Source organism: Tiliqua scincoides, chromosome 3, assembly GCF_035046505.1.
Source record: "Tiliqua scincoides isolate rTilSci1 chromosome 3, rTilSci1.hap2, whole genome shotgun sequence".
NCBI classification, from domain to species: Eukaryota; Metazoa; Chordata; class Lepidosauria; order Squamata; family Scincidae; genus Tiliqua; species Tiliqua scincoides.
The window spans coordinates 36,244,069-36,269,015 of NC_089823.1; the positions used below are offsets into that span (position 1 = coordinate 36,244,069).

The 24,947-nt window shown below is 42.7% G+C and overlaps 1 protein-coding gene across 1 annotated transcript in view; it reads right to left on the reverse strand.

Moving 5' to 3' along the window:
* The window catches only part of ABI3BP (ABI family member 3 binding protein), a 186,417-nt gene that overhangs the window by 19,048 nt on the left and 142,422 nt on the right, over positions 1 to 24,947 (reverse strand). Inside the window, exons 31-42 of the mRNA XM_066621268.1 lie at positions 24,706 to 24,777; positions 24,221 to 24,292; positions 21,094 to 21,165; positions 19,218 to 19,274; positions 17,015 to 17,062; positions 15,675 to 15,746; positions 15,029 to 15,124; positions 10,861 to 10,975; positions 9,702 to 9,829; positions 3,788 to 3,856; positions 2,380 to 2,592; positions 114 to 222 (exon numbers count right to left, since the gene is read on the reverse strand). Of these exons, the coding sequence (XP_066477365.1) occupies positions 114 to 222; positions 2,380 to 2,592; positions 3,788 to 3,856; positions 9,702 to 9,829; positions 10,861 to 10,975; positions 15,029 to 15,124; positions 15,675 to 15,746; positions 17,015 to 17,062; positions 19,218 to 19,274; positions 21,094 to 21,165; positions 24,221 to 24,292; positions 24,706 to 24,777 (1,123 nt within the window). The remainder of the gene's footprint in view (positions 1 to 113; positions 223 to 2,379; positions 2,593 to 3,787; positions 3,857 to 9,701; positions 9,830 to 10,860; positions 10,976 to 15,028; positions 15,125 to 15,674; positions 15,747 to 17,014; positions 17,063 to 19,217; positions 19,275 to 21,093; positions 21,166 to 24,220; positions 24,293 to 24,705; positions 24,778 to 24,947) is intronic.

Genomic DNA, 24,947 nt, shown 5'->3' on the forward strand with positions numbered 1-24,947 from the left:
TTTAGTTAATGGTTGCGGGAGAATTAGACATAATAACTTTTGCACACAAGGGATTCCTGAAGTTGTCTTCAACATCACAGTGAGATTCCTTTGAAATATCTCCTCAGCATTACCTTGTGTTAGGTTTCAGATTTTCCACTGTAGAATGGGTTTGATTTGTAGTTGTGACACACTTGTTCTTTCCATCAGGGGCTCCATTTTCAGTTGATACAACTTTATATTCTGAAATGAAGAAGAATGTTGTTCAATGTTCTCTGGGGGCTTTGTGTGGGGGAAAATCAGCTAAGTTTGCTTGCACAAGGAAACTCCACCTCAACTGTGGCCAATTACCTCCTCCTATCATCTGTGCAAGGTCTGGCCCCAACCAATCATGCTTCATAACTAAAACTACCACTGTTATAATAGTTAATTTTAGGTCATTGTGAGCAACAATGAAGATGGGCCTTATATACTAAGAGCCCAAGCTTATTCCTCACTGTGCTATAGTGTGCAGCTATGGCAAAAAGGTGCATGCTGCATGCTGGGGGGGGGGGCATGTGCAACCTGAAGGAAAGTGAGAGGTAAATAAAAAACAGTTTTACTTAACTCCACGTAAGCTTACAGGCTGCCTACAGGTCTCTGTGGACATATGCCAGCCATTTTGGTGGTGTATGTCTGAGGAGAGAAAAAAGGCGGGGAGGTTTTGGAAAGAGGGGATAAGATCCGAGGTGTGCAACTGCCACTGGATCCATCCCCACCCTGCCCTGCTTTCCCCCTAACATGCCTTGTTACTCCCCACCCACCCACAAACTGTCCGCCACACCACCTTACCTGCACCAGAGCAGGTTGCCAGCTGCAGTAGTGGGCCCCCAATGCTGATGCTGCTTTGCAGGGGCAGCTTGAAAATGGCCAGAGGCAGCATGCTCCTTGCAATGCTAGAGGTCTTTTAATGAGAGTGGGACACTGTCCCGCAGCCGTGAATCGGGACAGGACTGGGACAAAGAAGTATTATATATTGTGTCTCAGACCTTCTGATTTTGTGATGTTTTCCTACTTTACATACTAAATGATCCGTGAAATTTACATACATTGTACAGAATTTAAAAAAAAAAAAATTTTACCTCTTATGTGGAAAATGACAATTTACAAAACAAAAAAGAATATTGCATTTTATTGCAGAAAATGCCTTATAAGGCATTGAAAATGTCACTTCTGGTTTCACAATGAAACCGTAACTCATTTATTTGAGCTGCTGAGCTGAGCCTGAGCCTGGCAGAAGCCAGGCAACCCGCACTGGGGAGTAAGTGCTGGGAGGGCCGGACCTGATCAGTGGATAAATGAATCTGCGGATATGGGATCCGCAGATATGGCCTCCCCTCTATTCCAAAGTGAGGAAAGGCACATGGAGGTGCTTTTTGGAGGCTCCCCAGCGGAACAGTAAGTACTATTCACATGGGGGAGGGTTTTGGAAAGGTGCCAGTTCTGGCCTGTAGGCCAGAGTCTAAAGAGCCCTGGTCTAGAAGGAAGACTGCATTCAGGTTCCATTAAGCTGTTCTGAGCTTCTCAGAAAAGCAGGATGGGTTGTAAGTCATGTAACTAACTACCAAAGCACATATTATGAATACAGGGATACCACAAACAGCCACAGAACACAGCTTAGTAAAGAGGCCATAGATCAGTGGCAGAACACATGCCTTGCACACAGAAGGCCTTAGGTTCAGTTCTTCAAGGCTTTCAGACAGTAAGTGTTGTGCTGTGGATTGTAAGTCCAATGCCTGCAATCCTGCTAGTCAGAGTAAACCATACTAGGCTAGAAGGGCTAATGGTCTGACTCAGTACAAGTCAGTTTCATGTGTTCACATAATGCAGATAACTGCTTTGCCCTGATGTCGATGACGGAGAATTTGCCTTTAAGGAAAGTTAAAGGAAATGGCTTGGATAGCTCTCCAATCTGTGAACATCTGCAAGTGGCAAAAAGAAGGTGTGATCTAGAGATTGAGCTTCACATTCCTGAAAAAGATAAGCAGGATCAGCTCAAATCTTGCCTTGGATGGGTGACCGGAAGCCACTGGCTAGAGATGAAGGAATGTGGACTGGCAAGAAATGGATAATACCCTGAGAACTAGCCTGAGACATGTTTTGCAGCTGCTCGTGGAAGCTTGGATAGTATAAGAACTTTCTATGAGACTCAAGACTCAAGTAAGGCAATCAATCAATCAATCAATCAATCAATCAATCAATCAATCAATCAATCAATCAATCAATCAGATGTTTAGTATGGTGTTAATTTTGCCCACAGGAATAATGGACTACAATGAAATTCTCCATCATCTCCACAAATGAAAGAGAATATCACATAATGTATGATAGTACTTTAAAAGTTCAAAAGTCTTAACTAACCTGTAACAGTGTCATTTTTGGGTTTTTCCCAATCCAGTATGACAAAGGATGGGCAGCCTTCAACAGTCACCACAGTGAGGTTGGTAGGAGGATTTTGTGGAGGGCTAGTGGCTACCTCCCTGTTTTCTCCGTCCTCTGTTGGGAAGTGCTGAAGAGTATTCGTGATGGAGCATGGCACATCTTCATCTTTTTTCATGTACTTCACATGTTCACCTAGAAAAACAGCATCAGTATTTAGTATAGTTTTCACAAACAGCACTTAAAGTGGTAAACCTCAAGCAGCATTATGGGTATACAGGTAACAATGCTGCACACAATGATGCGTGTGTAATTCCACATTTTGGGGGGGGGGCCAATGGATAAGGCCCTTCGTCTTACCACTGCCCCCCATGCTTATAAAAAGGACCCTCTCTGAAAATCTTAAGGGACAAGTCAGTCTATATGGGAGAAGGCAGGCCTTCAGATACTCTGGTCCCAAGCCATTACGGACTTTAAAGGTTAAAACCAACACATTAAATTGACCTCAGAAACAAACCATCAACCAATGTAGCCACCAGAGCAAAAGTCTAACAGGCAAATTGCTAATCTCCCACAATCACACAGGCTGCTGCATTCTGTACAAACTATATGAATCTGTGTGCTTTGATTTACTTTTAGTGGAATGCTATCTTGAATGGCAGAGTCAATCAGCCAGGAGCAACGGGTACAGTAGTAGAAGTCAGCTAATCTTGAGAGATTATTCTGTTTCATACTCTGTCTCTGAGATTCTACATTACATGAACTTGGGACAATGTATGGTGTGTATATCTTCATGTTTACTGACTGATAGCATACATGTTTCAAACCATCTGAACAAGATGCTGGGAAGCACAGTACACAATTATGTGCCTGTTTCTGTGCTAACACAAGTTCAACACTTATGAAGCATTATCTAGTGGATTTGGGGGGTGCAGTAGGAAGGGACAAAGTAGATAATCTGTGCAGAACTCTGCATCATACAGCTAAGCACTGGCTGCAGGACCCAGGGTAAGCCCTGTATGCTGGTCTATCCAGTCTCACAGCACAATCCTTGGTAAGTGTAAATCCCCTGGTAAGAGCTCTGACACTGTCTTTTTGTACTGAGATGACCTCCTGGACTGTACTTGTGCTAGGACTAGGTGTGCAGCTGTACATATGGCCAGAAAGCAATCTGAGTAAATAAACTGCAAGCTGAACAGTAAGAACTGTGCTGATGAGGAGTGAGGAAACCTGTGAAAATGGCTGTAAGTTCTGAGAAGGTGGAAATAAAGCATGACAAAATGTAGTAGAGAATGATTAAAAGGATCCATTATTGGGAAGACAGACAATAATACAAATGCTTCAATATGATTTTATCAGTACCAAACTATTGCAGCTATTTTAAACATACCTGTGAATCTTTGTTTGCCTGCAATATCAGTTTCTGTTGTGGGATGCGAGCTAAACAAAGTTGTATTGCCTATGGAGAAGAAAACACACTTTTATAAAAGTCCTGTTTTGTAATGTTGAAATCACCTCATATTTCATCTCTCATTGCAAGCTCAAACAGACTCTCCTTGGTGGATGCTTGGAGTTCTGCAGGCCTTTTCTTAGGAGCTGAATTTGACTGTGCTGGAAAATAAAAGTCTTTGGCACTGCCAAAACAAAGATAATAATAATCCAAATGACTGACCTCATTATTGCTGTTGGAGCCACTTCATGCATAATATAAAAAAATCCTTGTTAGAACGTTAAAAAAGGATTATTTTTGTGTTTCACTGAAACTCCAGTCATTCAATTCATTGTCTGTCTCCTCAGGGAGTACATTCGTTTTGTATGCAGCAAAACTTGAAAAATGTTGAAGGCAAATCTGTGCCAATTCTCCTTTATGTAGTATACCATGTCCTTTGATAGTCAGAGAAAGTTATACACAGGAAATATTTCAAGCAAAATTAGTTATCTGTGACTTTATGCTGGTAAATATTAATAGTATTAATAAACGTAAGGAGCCAGATTTTGAACTAATACAATTCTGAAGTAAGCAGAAATTAAACCAGGAATTCAGAAAGCTTTTTAAAAAAAAACCATGTAAGTTTGCAATGCCTTGATGAATGCATGATATTTTCTAGGAACAAAATATATGAGTTTTGCTAATATATATTTTTTTAACTTCAAAGCAGCACAAATATTTTATTTATACATATACAGATACGAAGTATTGAATCAGAATTATTTTTAGCCTGTCATTATTATTCAGCTGAGAAGGTATTTCCAGGAGAAACTGTCATTTTGATCCTGGGCCTGGGTACAATTTACTCCTTGCACTAATCCTAATGGATTAGTCCTAATGGGTCCTAATGGAAAGCCTGTACAAGTTCTCTCAGGGGATTTGAATGATTCAGAGTCACCATTCTGAGTACTATCTATCATGTAGGAAGACAGATATAATATAAAAAGAAAGATGATAGCATGTATTTTAGTTGCAGCATCAGAGCAGTTTGTCATGGCTTCACAAATGAAATGACGGGCACATATCCAGTTGACTTCACTATTAACCTTGCCCCTCGCCCATATTTCATGCATGGTTCTGCCTTTTATATTGAGTGCCAGGCACATATTTATTTATTCAACCATTTAGGGCAGGAGGTCTGGTCTAGAGGGTAGAGCCTCTGTCTGCCTGAAGATAACATCCACAAGGTTGCCAGTTCGAGGCCACCGGCAACGTGCGACCTTGAAGCAGCTGACAAGCTGAAGCCGAGCTATTCCATCTGCTCTGAGCGTGGGAGGATGGAGGCCAGAATGTAAAGCCAGATCGGAATGAAACACCTGAATGTAGTGGTTCTTAAAAGAAAGAACCTTCTTTCAATTGTAAAAATCCCTATTTAATAAGGGATTTAAATAAAGCCTGCCTATGTAAACTGCCTTGAATAAAGTCTTGAATAAAGACCAAGAAAGGCGGTATATAAATACCTGTTGTTATTATTATTATTATGTTATTATTTATTAAATTAAAAATAGTGTACATTTTTGGTTGGTGAGGAAAATGACTTAGGGCCCAATCCTATCCAACTTTCCACTGCCAGTGCAGCTGTGCCCATGGGGTGCGCACTGTATGCTATGGTGGGGAGGCAGTCGCAGAGGCCTCCTTAATGTATGGGAACTCTTGTTCCCTTACCTCATGGCTGTATTGCGATTGCACCAGAGCTGGAAATTTGGATAGGATTCGGCCCTTAGGGTTCAATCCTAACTTGTGCTGGAGCAGGCAGGCCAGCGGGCCTGTGCTGCATCAAGCGCAAGTTTGGGGCCAGAATTGGCACAACCCAAAGCAAAGGGAAAACTCTCCCTATACCCAGTGTTGTGCAGCACTGGCCTAAATGTGTCTACTCAGATCTGAGCCACCTCACGAGGTGGCGGAAATCCGAGAAGACCAGAACAGCCAGAGCCTGCTCCACGCCACTTCAGAATGGGGTCAGGATCTGGCATAACTTCGACGGGCAGACTTCCCTCAAATGAGGAGGCTGGTTAGAAGGAGATTGAAAGGAAAGATAAAAAGAGTCCAATCTCTCCAGAGTGCATGGAGGCTGCTTAAAACAACAGTAGTAGAGGCCCAGCAGAGGTGTATACCACAAAGGGTTCCACTAAATCCAGGAGGGTGCCCGCATGGTTAACCAGCCAAGTTAGAGAGGCTGTGAAGGGCAAGGAGGCTTCCTTCCGTAAATGGAAGACTTGCCCTAATGAGGAGAATAAAAGGGAACATAAACTGTGGCAAAAGAAATGTAAGAAGGTGATACGGGAGGCCAAGCGAGACTATGAGGAACGCATGGCCAGCAACATTAAGGAGAATAATAAAAGCTTCTTCAAATATGTTAGAAGCTGGAAACCCGCCAGAGAAGTGGTTGGCCCTCTGGATGGTGAGGGAGGGAAAGGGGAGATAAAAGGAGACTTAGAGATGGCAGAGAAATTAAATGAGTTCTTTGCATCTGTCTTCACGGCAGAAGACCTTGGGCAGATACCGCTGCTCGAATGGCCCCTCCTGACCAAGGAATTAAGTCAGATAGAGGTTAAAAGAGAAGATGTTTCAGACCTCACTGATAAATTAAAGATCAATAAGTTACCGGGCCCTGATGGCATCCACCCAAGAGTTATTAAGGAATTGAAGAATGAAGTTGCTGATCTCTTGACTAAGATATGCAACTTGTCCCTGAAAATGGCCACGGTGCCAGAGGATTGGAGGATAGCAAATGTCATGCCTATCTTTAAAAAAGGGAGAGAGGGGGGACCCGGGAAACTATAGGCCAATCAAGTTGGCAACCTTCAGTCTCGAAAGACTATGGTATCGCGCTCTGAATGGTGGTTCTGGAACAGCGTCTAGTGTGGCTGAAAAGGCCGATTCGGGAGTGACAATCCCTTCCACACTGGGAGCAAGTGCAGTCTGTCCCTGGTCTGTCTCCCTGGCTATGGGCCTTCCTTCTTTGCCAGGAAGCTCGTTCCAGGACTGTGTTGTTTGGAACTTTGTCCTGCCAGGTGATGCTGAGGATGCGTCGGAGGCAGCGCATGTGGAAAGCATTCAGTTTCCTCTCCTGTTGTGAGCGAAGAGTCCATGACTCGCTGCAGTACAGAAGTGTACTCAGGACGCAAGCTCTGTAGACCTGGATCTTGGTATGTCTTCAACCTCTTCAACCTCTCCAGACTGAGAGCAAAGACCAAAGTCCAGCTGAAATGTCTGCGTGACTTTCTCTTTACTGACAATGCAGCTGTCACTACCCACTCTGCCAAAGATCTCCAGCAGTTCATGGATCGTTTTAGCAAGGCCTGCCAAGATTTTGGACTGACGATCAGCCTTAAGAAAACACAGGTTATGGTTCAGGATGTGGACTTGCCTCCCTGCATTACAATCTCTGCGCATGAACTGGAGGTTGTCCATGACTTTGTGTACCTTGGCTCAACGATCTCCGACACTCTTTCTCTCTATACAGAGCTAAACAAATGCATCGGTAAATAATAAAGCAGCTACCACGTTTTCCAGACTCACAAAGAGAGTCTGGTCCAACAAGAAGCTGACGGAACATACCAAGATGCAGGCCAGTCAGCCTAACATCTATACCGGGTAAGATGGTGGAATGCCTCATCAAAGATAGAATCTCAAAGCACATAGACGAACAGGCCTTGCTGTTGGAGAATCAGCATGGCTTCTGTAAGGGTATGTCTTGCCTCACGAACCTTATAGAATTCTTTGAAAAGGTCAACAGGCAAATGGATGCGGGAGAACCCAAAGACATTATATACCTGGACTTTCAGAAGGCGTTTGACATGGTCCCTCACCAAAGTACTAAAAAAACTCCACAGTCAGGAAATTAGAGGACAGGTCCTCTCATGGATTGAGAACTGGTTGAAGACCAGGAAACAGAGAGTGGGTGTCAATGGGCAATTTTCACAATGCAGAGAGGTGAAAAGCGGTGTGCCCCAAGGATCTGTCCTGGGACCGGTGCTCTTCAACCTCTTCATAAATGACCTGGAGACAGGGTTGAGCAGTGAGGTGGCTAAGTTTGCAGACGACACCAAACTTTTCCGAGTGGTGAAGACCAGAAATGATTGTGAGGAGCTCCAGAGGGATCTCCCCAGACTGGCAGAATGGGCAGCAAAATGGCAGATGCGCTTCAATGTCAGTAAGTGTAAAGTCATGCACATTGGGGCAAAAAATCAAAACTTTAGATATAGGCTGATGGGTTCTGAGCTGTCTGTGACAGATCAGGAGAGAGATCTTGGGGTGGTGGTGGACAGGTCGATGAAAGTGTCGACCCAATGTGCGGCAGCAGTGAAGAAGGCCAATTCTATGCTTGGGATCATTAGGAAGGGTATTGAGAACAAAACAGCTAATATTATAATGCCATTGTACAAATCTATGGTAAGGCCACACCTGGAGTATTGTGTCCAGTTCTGGTCGCCGCATCTCAAAAAAAGACATAGTGGAAATGGAAAAGGTGCAAAAGAGAGCAACTAAGATGATTACGGGGCTGGGGCACCTTCCTTATGAGGAAAGGCTACGGCGTTTGGGCCTCTTCAGCCTAGAAAAGAGGCGCCTGAGGGGGGACATGATTGAGACATACAAAATTATGCAGGGGATGGACTGAGTGGATAGAAGGATGCTCTTTACACTCTCACAGAACACCAGAACCAGGGGACATCCACTAATATTGAGTGTTGGGAGAGTTAGAACAGACAAAAGAAAATATTTCTTTACTCAACGTGTGGTTGGTGTGTGGAACTCCTTGGCACAGGATGTGGTGATGGTGTCTGGCCTGGACGCCTTTAAAAGGGGATTGGACAAGTTTCTGGAGGAAAAATCTATTACCGGTTACAAGCCATGATGTGCATGTGCAACCTCCTGATTTTAGAAATGGGCTATGTCAGAATGCCAAATGCAAGGGAGGGCACCAGCATGAGGTCTCTTGTTATCTGGTGTGCTACCTGGGGCATTTGGTGGGCCGCTGTGAGATACAGGAAGCTGGACTAGATGGGCCTATGGCCTGATCCAGTGGGGCTGTTCTTATCTTCTTATGTTCTTAACTGCCATATACTGGGACCGCCTGCCCCTGGGACCGCCCACTCTCCCCACGCCCCAAAACACTTCCTGCCTGCCCTCCCCATGCCCCCAGACCCCTGCGTTGGCTGAGCTTGGCCAATGCAAACTTTACCCCCCACCCCCCCAGTCTGCATCCTCAATTCTAAAGTTGGCACAAACATGCCTTATGGCACGTTTACAGCACCCTTGGGTTGGCACAAGTGACTTGTGCCAGCCTAACCCAGGGATTAGGATTGCACTGTTAGAGACATCACACAGCCAGTCAACCAGTGCAGTACACAGCTTCTGCTTCAAAATTGCAGAATTTTTCTTCCAGAGAGCAACCTTGAAGAGGAGTAGATATAACTGAACAGGCAAGACAACTTTCAACCCTGTTCCTGTCTTGTCCCTGTAACTCAGGAGCCCTGTCAATATAGTTTAGGGCTATAATAATGCTTGAGCTCTCTGCTCAAGTTAATGTACACTCTTGGGCCCATAGGATATCTTCCTTGGACTTATCCATTCATCTTCATCTTTTCCTGCTCGCTCATTCTCCCATCCACCATTTGCTTATTCCCTAAATCTGCACTATTACTGAATGTGATTCTAGACACTTGTGCAAGGCATAGGAACAAGAACATCAGCGATATTAAGAACAAATGTAACACTGCCGGTACAGCCCTGTTGCTATTGGAATTGACTAGTTTGACATAATAACAAATAAGCAAAACAAAACCCACAAATGTGCAACTAGAATTCTTACTGTAATCTGGAGAAGAAGAAGCTGTAGGTGGTTTTTTGGGGGAGCTTGTTTTTGCAAAAGGAGCTGGCCCAGTAGTCCTTGCAATGGAAGATGCTGTGGGAAATGAAGGGGCTCGTGGCATCAAGATACTCTCTATTTGAAAATAAAAGTGAATCTTAATTTCTAGTTGGAATTAACGTAGCTTTCATTGTAATGAATATACGCTGTTATTCACAGAAAATATTCAGTTTTTTAAGAGACCTCCTGGATTAATTCTAGAGATATGTAGGCTGATATAGGTTCTCAGTGAAGCATAAAGTGATCAAATAAAAAAGAAGTTAAGGTAGAAATTTACTTAGAGATTTCTGCTTTTTGGATCTCCTTGCATAATTCTAGTTTCTTCTTAGTTTATTTCTGTTATAAACCACATGATGAAATGAAAAAACATACATATCTAGTTCCGGTTAAGATGATCCATGCACATACACATGTTTTCACGCCATATCACTTGCTAGATCTGAAACCAAGGACCACGAGTAAAAATGGACTATGCATCCAAATACATACTTGTACATGGATTATATTTATTCACATTTATTTCATGGTTCTCAATGGAATGCACAGACTAATGAATGCCTACGACTGGGCCCATTCTGGAGGAATTAATGTCAAAGGTAAAAAAATAAAAATTAAAACATCCCTGCATTGCCTTCTTGTTTGCCTCCACTTTCCCTTCTCATAACCTACCTCCTCAAAGCCGCTGCCAAAGAAAGAGCTCTGGATTACAGCTTTGGCTCACATCTCAAATAGCATTTCTGGCATTGGAAGTTCTCTCTGAGAATGAAGGAGGCATTCTGTCTGCACAAAGACCTATAGCTCAATAGAAGAGCATGTGCTTTACATGCAGAAGCTCTCAGGTTTAATCCCTGGCATCTCCAAGTAAGGTGGAGAAAAATTCCTCCCTGAGAGTTTAGATTTTTTAAATTGCTAGACAGTGTCAACAATACTGAGCTAGATGGACCAATGTTCTGCTTCCTAAATTTGTTATATCTTTGAGCAAGCGAAAGAGGTGCTCCTTCCATTTACAGAGGAGCTTGCAGTGGCAGAACCACTAGTTGGGGTGCTATGCATAAACTAGAAATAAAATAAAGACACAAAAACGGTTGCTTGAAAAGTTGACATACCTGAACTTCCAGGTTTACTGGTCACAGTTTTTGGAGGAGGAGTTTTTCTTCGCATTGGCGTAGGCTTGGCAGGAGCTAAGGAAGCTCGTGAAGAGTCAGGTGGTGTAGCTACTGTATAACGTTACAAGACACCACTGTTAACGGAGGAACCACACACCGCGTAATCAGAAAGAGAAAAATGGCTACTAGCTACACTTCTCAAGCAAAATTTTAAGGTATGAGCTTCAGCGATAAGAACTGCAAAAGAACACAAAACACAGACAGGGAAGAGCTGAAAGGAGTTACTTTGAGCTTTTATATTTCTTGCATGAAAATGTGCATGCCTGTAGCATCAGACCACAAAAAACAGCACAGCAAGGCAGCTAAGCGGCTTCACAAAAACGTACGCTATTTATTCAGTTAAGAAGCTTTACAGTCTTTTTGCATGGTTTTATATTGATATACAATAGTTGTCATGAAGTGTGACTGGCAGGGATCAGATGGGTAGTGGCTGAGGACGCATGTACATCAGAGGTCCCCTGCCCAGCTGGACTGGCCCCTGATCCCTCCAGTACTAGTGGCAGCAGTAGTGCCGACTGTACTAACAGGCAGCAGGTGGGGGCGCCATAGAGGCCCAGTGCTAGACTTTGCCCCATGAGCCCTAGGAACCTTGGGCCAGCACTAGGCAGGGGAGTTAGGTTAATGTGAGCACAGTGACCACTGCTTTCCAGAGATACAAACCCCTTTTAGTGGGCATTGCTGCATTTGGAAGAGTCTTTTGTTGCTTTATTCAACTTTCAACCCAAGATTTATTTGTGAGGAAGCAACTGAAAGGTTGGCAGTGTGACCCTGCCTACAAGTGCTGCTGTGATCTTTCCACTATCTTTGTGCATTACATAAACAAACATGGCCATGTCCATAAGTGTGTTGCCATGTCTTGCCTATGTATGTAGCAGCCATTTTGATATCAGTTTAAATATATATGTATTCACATAAAAAACATAAGTAGTGGAAGGCAGATTGGCAGGCAATAGAAACATCAGGAGGCACCAGGGACAGTGGAGTTCTAAATCAACCAGTTAAACTATTTTGGATCAGAAACCCAAGACAACCCAATTTAGGCTGATGCATTTCTTCCTAAAAGAAAACGCATGGCTTAGTCTTTCAAGAACTACAATCTGTGGTTATTTATTTGAAGCCCAGCCATTCTTCCTAAACTCTGTGATGGAATTCCCTAGCTGTCATAGGGATTTGCCAGGGAAAGCATTGCGAACAAACTGCCTTTTCTTGTGGAAAGATTAAGCAATGATAACCAAATTTTCTCATTTTTGACAGAAAGACTTGAAGGCTCACTGTGGAATCCTGAGGAGGCCTAATGAATGCTTTTGTCTTGTGCTGGGGAAGATCACGAAAACAGAATTTGACATAGCATAGTATCATTTTCTCAAATGCTTCTAGTATTGTGTGCTTTCCTTAGGGTGCAATCCTAACCCCTTATGTCAGTGCTTTCCAGCACTGGCATAGCGGTGCCAATGGGACATGTGCCGCATCCTGCAGTTGGTGTCAGTCACGGAGGCCTCCTCAAAGTAAGGGGAGGAGCTCTGTTCCCTTTGAGGCCTCCTCAAAGTAAGGGCAATGCAGCTCTGTTCCCTTACCCCAGAGCTGCATTGCCCTTACGTCAGTGCTGGAAAGCCCCCTCCCACTTGCCCTCAGAGCCAGTCAGGCAGTAACAGCTGGATTGAGATGTTGGAACAAGTAGCAGAGCAGTCATCCCAGCATAATTAAGCCATTTCTGCCCAACACAACTGGGAGCAAATGCGTACACCTGTGGGTCAGGCAAAAAAATGGGTTAATGTGAATCACTTGAGGATTTTCAGCTACAGAGCATTCAGTTCACTGTTTTGGAAGAAGGTTGTAGGGTTCTCAACCTCCCTGGAAAACTGCTCCCTTCCATGTGTCATGTACTCTCCTAAGGGGAGTCCCACATCACAGTTTGAGAACCACAAGTGACTGCATTTAGTACTTCGTATCTGTCCAGCCAGACTCTATAAAGTTGCAGAAATGAAGAAGCACAACCACTGCTTTACAGGGCCTCTCTCAACTATGTGGGTACCTTGTATGGGGAAAGTCCAGCCAATTCTATCTTTCTGCCTATAATTGTTTTTTTAAAAAGGATAAAAAGGTGCCAGTCTTTGCTACTGACACCCCTAGACACACTACCAAAAGTACCTAGGAATATAGCGTGAGTGAACTGTATTTTTTAATACTAGCCAGACACCTTTGATTTCAAGAATTCAAACTGTGCAGTAAGAGACATTATGAAAAATGGGTTGAGGAATAAGTTCATATATTTCAAGACTGATTTTGATTAACGCTGTGACTGCTTATTGATAATACTACAATTGTTCTTTTGGTTAAGGGGATGCCTGAAGTTGTCACTTGTCAGAAGTTGTCCGGTTTTATGAATTAAGCATATTCTGTAGTTTATAATTAAAAAGGTTTGCTTTCCATGCATTATTCTTTCCATGGTTTAATACTAGACAGAATTTAAGAGGGAAAGTTTTCAAAACACCAGTACAACAATGAGCTCATGCATAGCTTTGGAGAAATTGTAGTTACACAAATAAAATGACAGCAGATAGAAATACCTAAGTAGCATTGAGTAGCATGGACTGTTGTGAGGAATACAAATTAAAATTATGCATTTTCTTTCCAATAGATGCACAGGCATTCCCAACAAGATGATAATCATTGCACTAAAGAAATGATCAGTGCAACTTTAATTCTACATGCATCTATCAGAAAACATGCTATCAAACACAGTAGGACTACACTTCCAATTTAATAACTAAAATGTTCTGCTACATTACAGAGGTTTGAATCCTAAGAACCATAACTGATGTACTGTGGAACAGAGATTTTTTTTGCATCCTGCTCTCTGCAGCTCTCCAAAAACATTCCTAAGGTTGGGGGGAGGAACCTCTGAACAGCATCTGATTCACTACAGGACAGGCTATGGCAATATAGGAAGGAAGAATTGGTAGGAACCCAAGTCCCTCCCCTTGCACAAGACTCTCCCTTTGTGAAAGTACCTTCCTCTAATGGCAATGCTTCACTGAACTGAAGCCAAGTCTAATCAATCAATCAGTCTGATACTTTAAAAAAGCTTAAATGTAAAATGTTAACGTATATAGGACAACAGTAACATTACAGACTTTAAAGACTGGGGTCTTTTGTTAATTCATCCATTAAATAAGAACATTTTGCAGAGGAAAAGAAAAACAAGTTGTGCTCATTTTTCTGTTCTGGACTCCAGCTTGAAGAGATAGTCCATATAAAAAAATGGACAAATTAGTACAGGTGTGCCCCTTTATCTGCAGATGATATGTTCCTGCTACTACCACAGATACCAGAAACCATGGATATTAGCAAGCCCTATTCAAATTCTGCCCCGTGGTGTTCATGACTCTCTTCATTTGCAAACACTTTGCAAAAGGCAGCTTTTTCTTCGGAACACTTTGAAAAAGGAAGCAGACAGCGAGGACCTAGACTTGTAGCTGATAGAGGAATGCTAGAGAAGGCGACACTGAGAAAGCTAACAGGAGCAGGACAGCGAGAATGCTAGACTCTGCTTCCTGCTAGCATTCCACTGTTGCCTCCTCTAGCATTCCTCTAGCAGCTATGAGTCTAGGTTCTCACTATCTGTTTCCTTTTCCAAAGCTTTTCAAAGCAAAAGGAAGAAAAAGCTTGTTTTTGCAAACTGTCAGTCATGAGCGTGAAGAATTTGAGAACCACAGACAAGTTAAACCACAGATATGGGGGGGGGCCCTACTGTATATATGTTCCTTCCTAACATTGGATGTCTAGTGAAAGGGATGTTAATATGTGCTTCTTTAGATTTGTTGCCTGTTCTATCTACCTTTGGTGAGCCAACAATGATGGCAATCCATTCCTTCTACGTAAGTATTGATTTTGTTGGGTTTTTATGATACGGTCACTTGACTTTTAAGACTTTCATACTTTTGTCAACGTATGAATACAAACGGGAAAACCAGTACTGGAGTCATGGCTTTTCATGGGTTTCAGATTAATAGTTTTAAAATGTAAAGGTTTAAATGTACAAAGGTTTCCATTAAATACTGTTGCTCAAAAAAGTATTAATCTACTGTCAGAAACTACTCTTACCAGGGGCCGGCTTTTTCCTTGAACCTGTGGAATCCACTGATGCGCTGGAGCTTGTACTAAGAAGCCTGGCAGAATCCTGGTCTGTTAATTTGTCACCTATATAGGAAAAATAAAATTATGTAAACTTTATGAATTAATTCCAAACAAATCCCTCAGAAATGTTAACTGTCCTACATGAACCTGGAGAACGTTCCAAAAGAAGCATCCTGGAGCTTACATCCTTCCTTTCTCAGAGCTTTGGATGCAGCCTGTCTCTTTCCTCTGTTCTGCTTCTGTTTGGAATAAACAGGAACAGTGCATGTTGGGAAGCATGTGCTCCTCCTATTAATTTCAAACAGAAGTTGCATGGAGGAGAGGCTATGCACAGGTTTGAAATTATCCAGCACAGTCAAATGTAGAGAGGGCTTGTTTAGGAAGGGGTTCAGGAGGGCTTGTTAGGAGATTGTGCATCTATCCTAATTCTTTAGACAACCCTGTAAGTGAAGGTCCAGCAAGCGTTACAATTAGGAACACATGCTCAAAACACTTAGATATTGGGGGAGGGGGGGGCTGGGAAACAAAGTGAAAGAAAATAAAGAATCTTCTGCACATCCATAGCATGCCATTAATAAATGTTAATAGTAAATGGAAGATCTATAAATATTACCTCTTGATACCTTACTACCAGTCAGTCCCGGTGCTCTTGTTCTACTGGGGGCAGCTGTTGTTTTGTTAACAACTGGAAAGGAAAAAAAGCAACATTGCTAAGGTAGTGAAATACTAACATAAAGCAGGATATTTCAAAAACAAAAAACCCTAACTAAAATCTGGGAACACAGACTCATATTTGGACAAAAAACCTTGATCAGTTAATCACTGTGGCACTATGTCATTTGACAGCATGCATTAACTGAAATTTTTGGATGTCAGGCTAATTTTTAATTTCAGTGAATAATGAAAACAAATGTACAAAAGTGATGAATGAATTAAGTTCTGTATTTCTGCTGAATAAGAGCTCTAACCAATATCTGGATACCCTCCAGAATTGCAAATGGTCTGGTAATGAATGCTATTTTTCCATTACATTTAATGGAAGATTTTTTTTTTCAAATACAGGAACACATTTCAATTATCCCCCAAAGTGGGCAGAGATAATTGTGTAGGGTCACATTAAGCTGCACTTTCTTAGAAAGAGGTAGGACTGGAGTGTACAGCCTACCCTGCCTTACATTCAGGTGTCCCCCCCCCCATGAGCAGTATATAAGGCAAGGGAAAGTAGGACAACATCTAATACATTGCACAACATGTGGGGAAAATGTCAGCAAACTCAACTGGAGCTGGGCAGCCCAATCCTAAGTGCTGCAACAGGCAGGCTAGTGGGCCTGCATTGTATCCAGCGCAAATTTTGGGCTATCTGAGGCTTGGCTCGAGGCAAAAGAAAACTTTTCCCCTTACCCCAGGAAGAGCTGCAGCAGCCCCAATGGGTCTACTTGGATCTGCACCACCTAAATAGGTAGCGCAAATTCGAGCAGCTCAGGACTGCCCTGTGCTACCCGGGAACGGGGCTAGGATCTGGCATAAGTGCCAGATCCTGGTCCACCTCCCTCTCCCCACCTGCCCACCCCCAGGAATGCCCACCATCCCCTCAATCCTGAAACGCCTCCCTCCTGCCTCCTCCCCACCCTCCCCGTGCTCCCCCAGACCCCTGCGCCAGCAGAGCTCGGTCAACGCAACCTCACCTGTCCCTGGGTCTCACATTGGTGCGGGGAGGCAAACAGCCATGGGAAACAATGCTATAACTAGATTCTAAGCCCTGTGGGTCAGGAACCTGTCTTGCCCTACGTAAGTCAGGACCAGCTGTTTCAAGATACATACATTCTGACTTACGAACAGACCTCTGGAATAGAACCTGTACACATGTTGGGGACTTAGCATACCAACAATAATAAAAGATATCATGCTGTGAATATTTGACTAACTTAATATACAAAAAGAATCAAGTATTACCAGGCCTTGCCTTGGGTTTCGCAGTAACGGGATAGACTTTATGTGGGGCTGATAGGAAGAAAAAAAATTTAATTTCTAATTTTGTTAATAATGTTAATAACACTTAAAATAAGATGCAGCATAATTTGGTCCAGAGGGAGACAAAGCACTACAATTGCAGGTGAAACAGGCATGCCCCAGCATGGTAATTCTTGTGTTAATTAGGACCTAAATTAAAAGTTTATGCAAGTTCACTAAGCATTTATATATTCAAAACCACAGTTTCAGCTAAAACAGTAATTATCAAAATATTTGACACTTCATTTCTCTTGTTGAAGCCCTTCCAAGATCCTACTGTGTAGGACAATAACCAGCCAGTCACCAATCTTCCTTTTTTGGTGCTAAGTACGTAGTGGCGACCCAATTCTGGAATTCCAGGATCAAAGTGATTATCTGGACCCATTTCAATCTGGTTTCTAGCCTGGGTTTGGGATGGAAATTCACCATGCTGGCCTTTTGTAATGCTTTGTGGGGATGAAAGTTAGAAGCACAGTTCTTTGGTTGCCCCAGCTCATCCTGCAGGGTAGACTCCAGAAGGTGGTACTAAGGGGCTCTCTTTTCAAACTAAGAAAGTTGTGGAAGTTCTGAACCTCCATCCAGTGGCAGTAATTGACTGAATGAAGGCTAACAAGCTGAAATTAAATCCAGACAGGACAGAGGTGCTATTGTTCAGGACACCTTCAAGTTCAATAGTGAAGTGTCAGCTGTTTTGGACAGGCAAGCAATAGCTGGGACTAAAAATGACTGAAGTTGCAATCCTATACACACTCAGTAAATCCCATTGAGTTCAATGGGGTTTATACCCAGATAAATTTAGGCTTGCATTGTGGGTCTTTCTATGGGAGATGAGAATTGTTCCCACAGTGTAGTGTTCTGCAACGGCTTGAAAACTTTTCTTTCAGGATATGCCTTCACTTCTTAGTTTCTGTTTTTTAATTCAACACTTGGTCTTGGTTGTGTCTGGTTGGCTGCTTATTGGTGGTTTTTATTTGGTTATGTATAACTGTGGCAAGATTTACCCTTTTCAGCAAAGGCTGAAGCTGGTACATCTCCCAAAACTGTGCAAAAACCCTCCTGGTCATATTGTGTCCATTTAAAGGCACACTGGAGGGATTAAAGTTTTGTCCTCTAAAGTTAAATCTTCACAGTCTGAGCTACATACTATTAGCTCCTTAGCTGTATATCCATTGCCCACAATTCTAAGGCTGCAATCCTAAGCACCCTTACATGGGAGCAAGTCCTCTTGAAATAAATGGAATTTACTTCTGACTAGAAATGCATAAAATTCTGCTGTAAGTCAATTAAAATTGCTGTGCTTAACCTCCTCCTCCTCTAAGGAATATGGCTCAGGGGTAAAGCAAGTGCTACACAAGCAGGAGGTCCCAGGCATCTCCAAGTAGGACAGAGAAAAATTCTTCTCTGAAACCCTGGAGAGAGACTGCCAGTGCACAGTGAAAATGCTGACCTACAGATCAATCCTATCCCATGCTGGAACAGGCAAGCCGGCTGGCCTGCGTGATATCCAGTGCAGGGATGGGGCTGGCTGCACCACAACCCAGGGCAAGGGGAATTAATTCCCCTTATCCTGGGTAATGCAGCAGAGGCCTGAATGGGGTTACTTAGATCTGCACCATCTAAAGAGGTGGCACAGATCCAAGTAGTCCGGTGCTAGGCTGAGCTGTCCAGGAAGGCCCAAGTGCCTGCTGGATCCTGGTACCACCACTTTCCAGGCCCAGCCCGCCCACCACCTGCCCTCCCCAGAACACCCCCATTCCACCCCTCAGACACCCACACTGGCTTGACTCGGCCAGCATGAACTCATCTTTCCACTGGCACAGCAGGGCTGGATTCGGACTCCTGGCTCCTAGGGTGGCGCAAAAGTGCCTTATGGCACTTTGCTACACTTGGAGGCCAGTGCAAGGGACTTACGCTGTCTTAGGACACTGTATGGATTGCGCCCCCTAAATGGACAAGTGCTCTAATTCAGTATAAGGCAGAGGAATAGGTATTGAAATTATACAATTGTAAAGTTATGGGGGGGCATAATACAACATAAGTACTGTACATTAGATCATAAATGCAAAATATATGCTTTAAAATGAGAGGCTGCTTAACAAATGCTGAAAATACTATATTCTCTAATGAAACAAAAACAAATTATTACCAGTTTTCAAATGTGGACTTTCAGTTGAGATTAGATCACTTTGGGGCTTGGATGAGACTGAAAAAAAATATTAGAACTTGTTAAATGTACACTGTGTCTTCTTTAAATGGAGAAGCTACGAAGTTCAAAGAAAAAGGAAGACCCTTTCAAAGCAATCTAGAAGTTTAAATGCCCAGTGCTGGAAATCTGGCAGGGAATGAAACTTTCAGGGAAGATGGAATCTTTGAGATCAGGAGGATATTCTGCATTAACAAGCCCAAACAGAGAAGCAGCATGTTGAGGTAGAGTTTCAATGGCAATCAGAGCTTGGCCATGAGATGGGATTTCTAGATGGAACAGCCAAGAAACGATATGAAAACAATCTCAGTGAAAGTACCCTGCAGCATAGCAAAAAATAAATCAAGCACTTTAACAAATACAGTTTTTTAAAAAAATTCATAACATGGAAGAAAAATTAAGTACTGTAGATAGTCACCTATAGTACATAAAATTTTTGTCAAGTAATCAAGATCCAGTTATCACTTTGCCTTATCTCCAGGTCAATCAGAGGGCAGAGCCTTTCAACTCTGAAAAGTTTCTTTTCTTTCTCAAGCAGCAGGCAGGCAGCTCATAGAAGAGATGCAGAGATCATTTGTTTCTGTAGTAACTTTCCTGGGAAATTCCAGCCAAAGTTAACCTTTTATTCTCCTTCCTTCATTCCCTTTTGCAAATGCTTGCAAAACAGGTCTGTTTTTTTCAACACCAGGATGGGATCCTCCTTTCCATTTGAAACAAAGTCTCAGGCTACAATTCAGTGCACCATTATTTAAGAATAACACCCATGGAAAGAAGTGGGTCTACTTCTGAGTAAAAAGGGTTGCAAATATCTCATCTCTCTGCTGTGAATTGAATTGCACACTCTGTTATGTGTAATGGGTTGTATGTTGAACGTAGAGCTTCTGGCTTAACACATCAGACACCTTAAAGGTGGATTTGATTCATGGTTCTCCTGCAGTGGTTCCCAACCTTTTTCACTTGCATATCCCTGGGCAGCCCATTTCCATAAATTGTACCCTTCCTATTAGCAAAATGTTTGTAATAATACAAGCCCTCATCTCCTCTATATGAAAGCCCAGACTTCATGTATTTATCACAGTGTTTTCTCTTTTTATTTGTTTGAAGAACAGAAGACTCTGCCTTTGCACTGTTTTGCACCAGAAGTGTCCTGAGAAATTCTGGGTGATTGATCACTTTCCATATTATGTTTCAGCTTTTTTACTGTGCTGGTTTTCAATCACTGATTCATACATGAATTGATGACCAAAAACTAGCTATTGGTGGGGCTTTCACAGCCAACTAGCTACCTCCCTTCCTGCCTTGCTGGTCCTTGCAAGCCATTCCTGCCTTGCAAGGCATTCTGGAGCACAACCTGCCTTTTTCTGCGATTATTCCATTCTTTTTCAAGTACCCCTAAAGGTCCTGTTGAGTGTCCCTGGGAGTACATGAATACCAGGTTGGGAACCACTGTTTTATTGGTATGTAGTTTACAGTGCACGTACTCTGATAGTGTTTACAAAAGCTGGTGAAGACCAGAATTTAAAAAGAATAAAAATGTATCTTATGATCTTTTACTATGTTTTTTAATAAATTAGAGACTACAGTTCTTAGGTAACAATTAGTGGTAGGTTATTTTTCAGGATCTGGCCTGGGGTAAAATCAGACAAAACTATAGTCAGACACCCCCCTAAGTTTAACCCCCGATTTATCTGAGGGTCATAGAAAATTCCATGATTGTTGTCTCAAAACCTGCACTTGACTTATCTGTGGGATCAACTTATAGGCGAGTGTCTATGGTAGTTTAAAGATCATTTCAGTTAACTTCAGGAAACAAAATTACCCCAAATATCTTTGGACTCATTGACGACATGAATGTGAAGGTGAATTGATCCTGGGTATGTTGCAATTGGTGCTATCAGAAACAAAATGGGAATGGCAGTTAGGATTAGGTCAAGGTAAATAAGAAATGCATGACTATTTCATAAAAGAAAATACATTTTCTATAACAAAACTTACTATTATATAATTTCTAATATCTCTTCCATTTTCCCTTTCTTAGATATCCTTCAGACTACAAGCCTTTAGAGAAGCACCCTTGTGTTCTTTGTAACTATAAATGCCTAATTTTGTGTGTGTGTGTGAGAGAGGGGGGGGGCAGATACGCTGTGCACTGGCCTATTATGAGGCCCATGAAAAAAGGACAGAGAAAGGGGAAGGGTTGGTCTTCCTCTCCAAGTTAATGTTACCCCTTTCTCTTCAGCCCTCCCCTTGACCCAGCTTGCCTGGCGCCCTCTGTGAAAGCCCTCCTTTGGTTATGTAGACAGGAGTAGATCCAGGTATCTCACGCCTCACACTGAACATAAGAACAGCCCCACTGGATCAGGCAAGTGCCTGATGGATTATAAGCAGAGGTGTTTGTTTCCATTGAATAAGATAGGATTACAGTCTAAATCTTACTGAACAGTCTAAATCTTACTGGGCTTACTTCAGGGTAATATAAATAACACCATTATCAAACTAGTTATAAGTTCAAGCCAGTCTACACTAAGGATGGGCTTGGGGCACCTTCAGCCCCTCCCCTGGGTGAATGCAAGCTGGGCTGGGCTGGGTTGGGTTGCAGATATCTTTCTGGTGAGCCTTTGCCCGGAAAGTCCTGACCCTTCCAAATGGGGCCCTACTCCAACTCCTACTCCTGCCTCTTGCCTCCTCTGTTCTCACTTCTATTCCTACTCCAACTCCTACTCCAACTCCTACTCCTATTCCTGCCTCTTGCCTCCTCTGTTCTCACTTCTGTCCCTTCAGCTCTTTGTGTTCCTCTCACTGCTCTCTCTGTCTCTCCTCCATCTCTTGTCCCTTTCACCTCTCCATCTTGTCTCAGGAGAAGCCCTTTAATGGACCTAGCCCAGACACAGCAACCAGCTGCTGCTTCTTCAGCCATTTATCTAGTGGCTAGGAATGGGCAACCTCTGGGGACATTGCCAGCTATTACTCAACTGCCCAGTTAATTGGTAGGGCTGCATGAGCCACCACTCAGCTGATGGGTGGAGCCACACTCTCTTCTCATAATTAGCCCATTGACCTTGCATGGACTCACAGTGCATATACAAATGAATGAATAAATACGCGCAAATGACAGTTATTGCCCAAATCTACTCTGCTGTGTATTTTAAATATTTGTCATTTGACTCTGTACTGAATGCTCCTTAAATGTGAAAAACAGAAATTGGATATAAACAGGTAAACTATTTTAAAATATTTCATACATTATTTTAAAATGGACTACATCTAGTACATGCATGTTAGCAACAATCCAGCAGGGAAATGGAAGGACAGATTATGTTAATCCATCTCTTGTGGGATTCTTCTCCCTGCTTCCTCTAATGGGGAGAAGAGGCAAAGTGACCCAACTGCTCCTGCTGTTGTTTCAGGAAGTTCAGTTATTATTATTAAGAATATTTATACACTGCTTTTTAATAAGCGCAATTCATAAAGAAGCTGTGCTGGGTCTTTCTGCTTTGAATTGTGTATCTATAGAGATGACATGCCCACGTCGCCTGGTTTGACATGTATTTGAGCAGTAGTAGATGCTTAGAGGAAGAAAGGGGGGGCTCTTCTCTCTCCAACTTCTTTCTCTTAACTCCCATTGTGTCTTCAGAATATTATGCACATTAGAAAGTTTAGTAAACAAAAGTCCAGAAGGAGAAAAGATGTTCCCTGCTACTGTATATGTTCCTTTCCTACCCACCAACTTCACATGGAGTGGCGTAGAAAGATGGAAGACCACCGCCCACCACATGAATCAACACTTGAAATTCATGTCATACATTCTAATTTTTTGACACAGAAAGTTAGACAGTGATCTATACAATAATAAAGCTGTGATATCTGTTTTTGAATAGTAAAATAGTTTCTCAAAATCCCATGAAGTGTCACATGCATTAGAGCCCAATCCTGTGGTCGGTGGCACGAAGCTGTGCCGGCAACCACAGTCACAAACGTGCCGTGAGGCACATTTGCGGGGCTCACTGCCGGGCTCCTGCCAGTGTTAGCCCAGCGCCAGCTGGACACCCAGGTTCCGCGGCTCGGCAGTCCTCCGGACCGCAGAGCTGCCGAACGGGAGGCGGGGACGGGAGCTGGTGTTCTGGGGAGGGGGGAGGCAGGCAGGGTGAAGAGAGGGCGGAGGGAGGCGTGCTGGGGGCAGGCGGGAGGAGGATCCGCAGAGCTGTGCTCCACAGGATCCAGGGCGCTTGTTGAGGGCTGCATGCACTACACCAGCACCTTTTCCTTACCATTCCTTTCCATTTCCTTTTCCATTGTGGGGCTGCTTACCTTACTTGGGAGAAGGGGATGAACAGGATTCGGCAGCGGCATTCTCGGTGCCGCTGAGCCTGGGCACTCTGGGCAGCACAGGATTGGGCTGCCCATTGTTAAGAAATGACAGGTGTATATCTTGCTTCAAAAATTTCCCCTTTCAGTATATTTTTATCCACTATGTAAACTAAAAAAAAATGTTGCTAAGGTACTTCAAGATATCACATATGTTAGTCAGTGATTCCCAAACTGTGAGTCATGACATGGCCTGCTTTTTGGTGGTCACCAAAAGGTGAGGAAAAGATCAGATAACTATTTGCCTCAAGCCCTGAGGCTATTCAAAAATCAGATACTGTAGCTGCTAATTACCCGGAAAGAGCTCAGTTCCTGCAGTTTGCAAGCATGTGAAAATATAGGGAGATAAATGTTTGAGGGTCTTTTTTCTGGTTATTATTACTTATAAATAAAGTATTATTTCTTTCTTGATCTCCTTTTTAGAAGGTCTGATAAACCTAGGTGGGTCCTGATAGAGTGTCATTTTAAAATAATATGGGTCCCGGGGGTAAGAAGTTTGGGAACCACTGATCTAAAAGTTCTATTACTCTGCTTTCAGAGCCTGAAATCTACTACACTGACATTACAAAGAACACAATTACCAGGTTTAGTCTGGGGTTGTGGTTTGCCAGATGTTTTGGGTTTAGAAGGAATGACCCGTGTTTCTTTTGAAACTGGAAGAAAAAAGCAGGATTATTATTGCGTTATTTAGAAATTAGATTCATGCCATGTTTAGCTCAATGAAAGTGCATGACTTAACAGCATTACAAAGACAATTATTCCATGTGTTTTTGATAGTTGATTAAAAGGATTTGGAAATCAGAAAATAATACAATGATAACAATGGCTGATAATGAAGGATGACTGAGCTCTGGGGAGATCAACACTTCAAGTCTGAAAGGCAATAAGATGTCATTGTTTTGAGGTCTGGAGTAACCATTTCTAAAGTACTTAAGAGAAATTAGAGCAAAGAAAAATGAAAAAGGAGTAAATGAAATGATGAGATGTCATGACATACAACAACACAGTAACATTTGATACTGAAGAGGGAATAAACATTGTATTGGCTTCACAAAGGAAGTTTTACCAGTAGTTGCCTTTGGCTGTTCAGAAGATATAGCAGGTTTGATTATAAATGGTTGTGAGGTTGTTTGATGCACTGCTGTTGGAAAAAAAAAATGTGAACAGCTTTACAAAGCTGAAATAAGGAAATTCAAGGCATAATGGAAAAACCTTAAGTGACATAGAGATACCGTATGGGTATTACATAGAGAATAAGCTTCTAACAAGGAAGAATGCTGAAAAATAAAAAAGCACATTGAAATTGAA